The sequence below is a fragment of the Rosa rugosa genome, chromosome 3 (assembly GCF_958449725.1).
Source record: "Rosa rugosa chromosome 3, drRosRugo1.1, whole genome shotgun sequence".
NCBI lineage: Eukaryota > Viridiplantae > Streptophyta > Magnoliopsida > Rosales > Rosaceae > Rosa > Rosa rugosa.
The window spans coordinates 57219496-57227762 of record NC_084822.1 but is presented as its reverse complement, the minus strand read 5'-3'; the positions used below and the strand labels follow the sequence as shown (position 1 = coordinate 57227762).

The window sequence follows — 8267 nt, the reverse complement described above, 5'->3', positions numbered from 1 at the left end:
CATAAAGCATAGATATGAAAACTGCGAAAATATGTATATATATATTGGATTATAGGTATTTTCCATTAATTGTAAGGTCAATACAGTGAAACTCTAGAGATACAAAATCATGAGTACACCCATATATTCTCAGACGTTTCTTCTTTGCATCTGCATGCCCAAACTTATTGAAAACTGTACGTAATTAAAATCGCAGGCCAATTCACAAATTCAAGTTTTTAATGAGATAATTCTAATTCCCCGAAGTCTAACAACTTCAAAATCTTGTTCTTGGAAGATTGAAGAGGTTTTGTCTCTTTATCTTTCGAAAATGGATCGATAAGGTAGTTTATGTTTGGGCCGGTTTTTCATGAGAGAGTGAGTTCACAAAGGAAAACATTGGCCGTAATCTTTCAACTTTTAAAATCAAATGAAAAAAAAAAACATGGACAGCAACAGGGTTTTATATCCAATCCACAGTCTTTTTTTTTTTTTTTTTGACAAAGAATATCCAATCCACAGTCTGAGGCCATGAATTCAGATTCAGCGCTGGCCCAGACCAATAGTTTAACGTGCGGCCCCAAAACGGAAAAGGTTGTGTCGTGGCGAAATGAGGAGACGTTCCTTTTGTCCCCGAACCGATCTCCGATCAACAACACTCACACTCATCGGAGACACAGACACAGACACAGACACAGACGCAGATAGATGGGTTCCACTTCCACCCTCGCACTGGCTTTTCCGTCCCCAATCGCAACTACTCTCCGCACCTCCAAAAACCCCCACTCCTCGTCTTACAAGGCACGCACTTGTTCGTTCAAGTGTTGTCGTAGAATATTATAAGCTTAGTAGTGATTAGTTCTTTTGATGAAATGTTTTGCATGCCCTTAGTTCATTTCATGTAATGTTTTGCATGTCTAATTGTACCAGCTCCTCCGTCTCTGTTTGATCACCACAAGGCTCCAAGCCATTCAGTCTCATGCCTCTGGTGGCTATAGGTACCGTACATCTGAGTTTTGCTTACAATTGATTACGATTTTGCTTGAGAGAATGTAGTGAGATTTTCGTTTTTTTTTTTTGTTTTTGTTTGTTTGTTTGGAAAGAACAGCCAAGCGTCTGAATTGCCTGATATAAGTTGGGACAATGTTGGCTTCGACAACCCTATGACTACCGATTATATGTTTACTGTGAAGTGTTCTGAAGATGGGAACTTTTCCGATGGTGGGTTACAGAGTTTTGGTAAAATTGAGTTGAACCCAGCTGCCTGTGTTTTGAACTATGGTCAGGTAATTACTATATTTGTTTACTTTAGTCCCAACTTTTCAATTTCTGTGCCTGCTATATATGTAATTTGGCACAATTAATGTAGCTGTGTTTAGATTCTGAGATGTCAATTTTCAACTATGATGCTTCTACTATCTTTTTACATCAAGTATTTGCTCTGCATGTTTCTCTGAGCATGTGGTTAGTTCAAATTTTTTTACTATGGTGGAAAGTAGCTTCTTTTGTTTTTCTAATTCAGGGAGTAATTGAAGAATTGAAAGCGTACAAGAAGCTAGATAATTCTATAGTACTGTTTCGTCCAGAGGAAAATGGATTGAGGATGAGAATGGGAGCAGAGCGCATGTGTATGCCTGCACCAACTGTTGAGCAGTTTGTGGAAGCTGTGAAACTTACTGTATTGGCAAATAGACGTTGGGTAAATTTCCAACATGCTTGGTGATAAGACAAGTCCTGTTTGAAGTGAGTTGCTAAGTCTAATCATAATTCTCTATGCCTCACTCACTATAGGTTCCGCCACCAAATAAAGGCTTTCTACATATCAAACCACTACTTATGGGGAATGGACCTGTTCTTAGTCTTACACCGGCTCCAGAATTCACCTTTCTCATATATGCTTCTTCGATGGGGAACACCTTTAAGGTCAATTGTTGTAATTTATAAACTATCTATATTTTCATAATTTCTTTCACACTAGCTGTGTATTGTGTACAAGATTTCAACTACTTTTCCGTTCTTGAAAAGGACTTTATTGGAAGCTACTTAATTCAGTAAAGCATATATTTTTTTCTCTCTCTGATGGCAACAGGGGGGACTGGAACCAATCAACTTAGTGGTTGAAAATGAAATCCATCGTGCAGTTCGTGGTGGAGCTGGAACTGTTAATGCCATAGGGAATTATGCTATGGTAAACTCACATTTACATAGCATTTGGTTTCTTACTTAAATTTTACCATATTGCTATGCCTATTGCTGCACTAAGGTCAATTGCATTCTGACCGTTTTTTAATTTATTGCCTTAACTGTGTTCACAGCATTATATAGAGTTAGTTTGAGTGTTACCTTTTTCCATATAGAGAGAATTTGTGTTTGCATTGACATTGGGATTGATCCAGTGTAGTATACAACTCTACATCGCTGGTCGTTCAAAATACGGTCACAGATGTACTCAGGATTAAGGATTTATAGTATCTAGATGTACACTTATATAAAATCTATGATTTTTCATGAAGGTTTTGAAGACACAGGTGGAGGCAAAAGCAGATGGTTTCTCTGATGTTTTGTACCTTGATTCTGTTCACAAAAGATATGTGGAACAGACTTCCACTGCTAACATCTTTCTAGTGAAGGTACATATGGTCGAAGTACTGACTTTTTGCTGATCAAGTAGTATATGGTTGAGGAACTTGTGAGGCTAAATCATCTATTGGATTACATGAAGGACGATTAATGTTTTTCTTCAAATGATTTAATATAGGACAAAATTATTTCCACTCCAGCACTGGAAGGGACAATTTTGCCTGGCGTTACACGCAAAAGTATAATTGAAATTGCTTGCAGCCAAGGGTACCAGGTATGTATTCTAGGTGACAATCTTTGATGAGTGGTTGACAATTAAGATTCTTAAAAAGTCCAATCTACTTGTAATATAGCGAGATCTCTACTGCTAGATACCTTTTACGCTTTTTCGGTCATCCTCATATTTCCTTACTTCTATGATTAGCCATCAATCTGCAACTAGTTCAGCTGGAAGCCTGGAACCACAGGTTCAATATCCAGCTTAATAATGGGATTAAATACATTGTATGGTTCCTGTATAACCAGCATATCACGTAGACCTGCCTTAGTTGGCTGCACTTTTGATTGGTACTTTTATTTTCTTTTTTTGTTCCTTTTGGATGATCATTTGAAGTATGATTAAGTATTTTCTTGTTTTTTTTTTTTAATCATCAGTACTACTGATTGGAGAAATATGTTAAATTATAATTGGAGTAATATATGAGTTTTTGGCCATGGGAAAGTTCAACCTATGACCCCTATATGCTGCCAGCGCCAATAGAAATTCACATATTACTTTTACATGGTACTGGTAATGGTAATAAAATATTTTAGCATCATTCTGTGCTCTTTTGAGTTTTGCTTTACATGCATCCAAAACCAGGTTGAGGAGCGCCCTGTGTCGATTGAGGAATTGCTAGAAGCTGATGAAGTGTTCTGTACTGGATATGCTGTCTGTTTATCACCTATAGGCAGCATAACTTACCTGGGAAAAAGGTGATCTTCTCATATTGGTTCCCTGATCTAACGAATTGAGTTATTGACAACATCCACTTGTATAAGTCTTAGAAGTGCGCCATTTTCATGGCTTTAATTAGCTAGTCGTAGTGCTAAGATTTCTCTTTCCTTTGCAGGGTGTCTTACCAAGAAACTGGACTTGGTGGAGTTTCTGAGCAACTGTATCAGGCTCTTTCAAATATACAGATGGGTCTTGCAGAAGAAAATAGGGGTTGGATAGTAACCTTGAAGTAGTAGAAAACATAGATTACCATGGATGGTAGACTGTAAACAAAACTTCCATTGGTGAACAATGAATAAACGTTTCTGTAGTACAAGTCTTGGTTCAATTCAACCAAATGGGACCATACTTCAGTTTGATAATTCCGTAACGGAAAAATGTTAGGTGACCTTACATATGTGTGGCTTCTGTTAAAGTTTGAACATGTGGCTGCCACGAAGTCGGATTATAAACACCATCCTCCTCCTAAGGCCAAGGAGTCGGATTGGAATGGGCAACAGTGTCACCACGTTCTTTTCCGATGATGGTTTGGCCTTCTGGCCTTCAACCACGGTGACCATACGTATCTGAAAGACGCCACACTAGTACACTTGATTGAGCTCATGGATTTGCACCAATTAACTATTGGTTTGTTCTTTTCCTAGTGTGACCTGGCAAACGCATCCTCATCGTTGCAAACTGTCATAGCTATCTATCTCTCTTATTTCTAAAGCTAGGTAGTCAGCTGTCATTATCCATCTCCTATTTCCTCGATAAGGAATAACCAACTAGGCATTAGCACTTGACCAATCCTTGTTCTTCTCCTCACATAACCTAATTAAAGCGCATTAAATCCCAAACCTAAAATGGTTACGTGCTCAAATTTTCTGCACGCCACGTTTTGCGTTTTGTCCCTTTCTGACCATGCTCACTTGCTCCCTTGTTTTATAGACTATTATTTGTTTTCTCGCAACCCATCATTCTCTGCATCTTTTAACACACTGTATTTGTAACGCCAGCTCTCTCTATCCTTTCTTCTTTATCTTCTTCTTCTTCTTCTTCTCATTTCAATCGTCTGAGATTGCTCAACACCTGAGATTCTTGCTCGGACAAATCTCTACTTCAATTGGATTGTTTTGGTCGAGAATCGAGAGAGAGGTGAGGAACATGTTGGAATTTACTGGAATATTTCAAAATACTAGCTAAAACCTCCATTGGACCTTTAATTGCATATGGCAATAGTTTTTAACTCTCATTGATTGTGATTGACACAAAGATTTCATCAGTTTACTCATATATCATTCATTTGTTCAAAGTCTGCAATTATAGTGGTTCTTTATTTGCTTTCTTCCATTTTGGTTTACTCAAGATATATATTGCCCTTCTGTTACATAAGCTAGAGAGTTTAAATGTCATTCCTATTTTGACGGTTTGATTCTTCCTAATCAATGTCATAATATTCCTTTCGGTTACATAAGTTACATAGCTTAATTGCTATTATTAAATTGTCATTGCATTGATCATTCCTGCCGTATATATAATCCCTAGCTTTCCAGATCAAAACACACAACAAAACTCAATCCTTTGAATTCTTTTCCGAGCTCAAATTTCTCATGTGTTTCCTTTAATTTTTCTATTCCACCAAAAGAAAGTTTTCAAGTTGTTCGATATGATCCAAGTATTGTGAGTGTACACCTACAAGGATCGAGGTTGTTGTACCCTGGAGGGTAGGCCGTCATCACTTGCTACACCGAGATATAATCTCCGAATGGCGGACATCTACTCTTAAGGGCAGTGTACCACACGCCTCAACCTACAAGTTCTTACTCAAAGCATCATCCATCTCCAGAATTTCCAACAGAACAACAACCATGATTCGAAGGACTGCATGCTTGAGTAAGCTGGTTCAATCTGTTCGAGTTGGCTCTTCGTCATCTTTGCCAACCAAGGTGAATGTTCATTTCATTGGATCATGCATGGTTTTCTTTCTTCTGTATTTCCCTTTCCTTTTGCTGAAATGTTATAATCAATATCCTCTGTTTCCCCTGTTTTCTCCGTCTTCTGTTAATCATGATGCTGTTATTGGATAGTACTAAATTTTCCGTGTTCATTGCATTAGTTTCATTAACAAATATTATGCTATATATTGAATAATACTATATTTTGGTCAACAGTCTTTGTATATTCTAAAATCTATAATGTCACTTTGTTTCGACTGTTGATCATTTCTTCCAAGTTCCAACTATATGAATATGCTCTCATACAGTGTGCACTGGTTGCTAGTCTCCTATTATTTTTTAAAATTAGGAGAACTGATATATCTCCCTCGGTTTAGCAGCTTAGAGATCACCGCTGCTTTGGATCAGGGGCTGCTTCTAACGCAGAACAAGCGTGTGAAGCATCTGTGAGCAGGTAAATGATTTGTCGTCATTTATATACAAAATGGCTGAAAATAAATCCGAGATATTATAGGATACTCTTTTCAAATCAGTCAATGTATGTTACATTGATCAGCTTATTGATTACTGCCTACCCTGGTTTTGTATGTTACATTGAAGGGATTTTGTATGTTACATTGATGATACAAAATGTATGAAACTTTTTTACTTGAAAGATGATGAAACTTATTGATAGAGGTGTGTGTAGATTGATCTTCTTCTGGGTTACTTGGACTGCAGTAAATTTGGTAAGAATGAGTATGCTGATGTGGATTGGGATAATCTTGGATTTGGTCTAGTGCCAACTGATTACATGTACATGATGAAATGTTCCAACAACGGGATATTCGAACAAGGCCAACTTAATCGTTATGGAAATATTGAACTAAGCCCTGCTGCTGGAGTTTTGAATTATGGCCAGGTAAGTCTGTTTTTCATCTTATAAAATTCATATGGTTTAGTTCATGCTTAGATATTCCAAATCCAACTTTTCACACAATTCATCCTAGACAAAGGCTTAACTAATATCCTGGTGGAAAAATAATTAGACAAAGCTGGGCTTGTAATGATGCTTCCGATGTTGTTTGTTCACTTGGCTTGCCACTTGAAGAAATTCACAGTTGCGGATAAAATCTGAACAGGGTATATATGAAGGGATGAAAGCATTCAGGAAAGAAGATGGCAATCTCCTTATCTTTCGTCCAGACCAGAATGCAATGCGAATGAAGATTGGTTCAGAAAGAATGTGCATGCCCTCACCATCCCTTGATCAATTTATCGATGCTGTGAAGCAAACTGCTCAAGCTAACAAGTGTTGGGTAATCCTCATTTTCATTTGACGCAAACAACTTTGATTTATTTTTTAGTTCAGTCTATTGTTATGGTATAGGACTGGTATACAGGTAGTATACAAATTTATAACCGTGCGTTCCTTGGTTTAAAGAACAGGTTCCCCCTCCAGGAAAAGGGTCTTTATATATTAGGCCTCTACTTATAGGAAGTGGTCCTATATTAGGTTTAAGCACATCGCCTGAATACACATTCCTTGTATACGCTTCACCAGTCCGCAACTATTTCAAGGTTAGGAAAACATTTCTCAGTTTAAGCTGACTACAGCATCAATCAATGATAGGATATTAACTTTATATGCTTCCTGTTCTATGAATAGGAGGGTTCTGCACCTTTGAGCATATATGTCGAGGAGGAATATGATCGTTCCTCTCGTGGTGGGGCTGGAGGTGTCAAAAGCATCACCAATTATGCTCCAGTAAGCAAAAGGTTTTTATCATAGATGATTGAAGTGTAACTTCCATTTGTGACACTAACTTGTCCTTCTTATGTAGGTTTTGAAGGCACTACTCAGAGCAAGGAGCCGAGGATTTTCTGATGTGTTATATCTAGACTCGGTAAATAAAAAGAATCTGGAGGAGGTCTCTTCTTGTAACATTTTCATTGTGAAGGTAACTAGTTAAGACTGGTGTCAAGCATAATATCGAAGAGCTATATCTCAACTTTGTACTCAAAATTGACTTGGCACATGTCTCATGCATTTGTTTTCCAATTCTTAGGGCAATGTTATTTCAACTCCTGCAACGGCTGGGACTATACTATCAGGGGTAACTCGAAGAAGCATCATTGAAATCGCTCGCGATCATGGTTATCAGGTGATTTTCCTGTAACTTACACCATTCCTATTTGAAGACTTGCAACTTAACCATTGCCTGTGTCAGGTTGAGGAGCGTGCAATTCCGGTAGATGAACTGAGTGAAGCTGATGAAGTATTCTGTACAGGAACTGCAGTCGGTGTTGCTCCTGTGGGAAGCATTACATATAAAGATAAAAGGTACGTACCATTCTATGATCCTCCATACTTTCCTTATAAGAACGTTGAAAACCGATTAACGACTTCACTCTTTTGGATGGCAAAGCTCAAATTCACATATTTTACTTCCATTTAGCTCTTGTAATTGACTCTTAGTCATATGTATGCAGGATGGAATACAAAACAGGTGCTCAAACTGTTTGTCCACAGCTCTACTCAACTCTCATAGGAATTCAAACGGGTCGTATTGAGGATAAGAAAGGCTGGATTCTTGAAATTGATTAATCTTCATTTCAAAGTAGAGTGGAATAAGATGTACACTATGTTTAGAACCACGGTTGTTGCCCATCATTTTCTTAAGCTTTTCCATTTTATCATTTCATAGTCTAATTTTGAGTAATGGTTTAAGCGAAGTGACTTATGAATCAGAATTGGATGCAAATATTAAAAACTTACCTGTCGTTTTTATTTA

The 8267-nt window shown here is 37.6% G+C and overlaps 2 protein-coding genes across 2 annotated transcripts; both read left to right on the top strand.

Moving 5' to 3' along the window:
- The first annotated feature begins 583 nt into the window (after nt 1-583).
- On the top strand, nt 584-4361 carry LOC133736994 (branched-chain-amino-acid aminotransferase 5, chloroplastic-like). Its single transcript, XM_062164626.1, has 10 exons — nt 584-780; nt 910-977; nt 1088-1265; nt 1502-1678; nt 1771-1902; nt 2069-2167; nt 2493-2609; nt 2738-2833; nt 3422-3534; nt 3672-4361. Exons 1-10 carry the CDS (start codon nt 688-690, stop codon nt 3787-3789), a joined length of 1191 nt encoding a protein of 396 aa, XP_062020610.1. The 5' UTR covers nt 584-687; the 3' UTR covers nt 3790-4361.
- A 987-nt stretch (nt 4362-5348) lies between these two features.
- LOC133736995 (branched-chain amino acid aminotransferase 1, mitochondrial-like) lies at nt 5349-8267 on the top strand. Its single transcript, XM_062164627.1, has 10 exons — nt 5349-5484; nt 5871-5947; nt 6214-6394; nt 6615-6791; nt 6922-7053; nt 7142-7240; nt 7317-7433; nt 7542-7637; nt 7704-7816; nt 7966-8267. Exons 1-10 carry the CDS (start codon nt 5407-5409, stop codon nt 8078-8080), a joined length of 1185 nt encoding a protein of 394 aa, XP_062020611.1. The 5' UTR covers nt 5349-5406; the 3' UTR covers nt 8081-8267.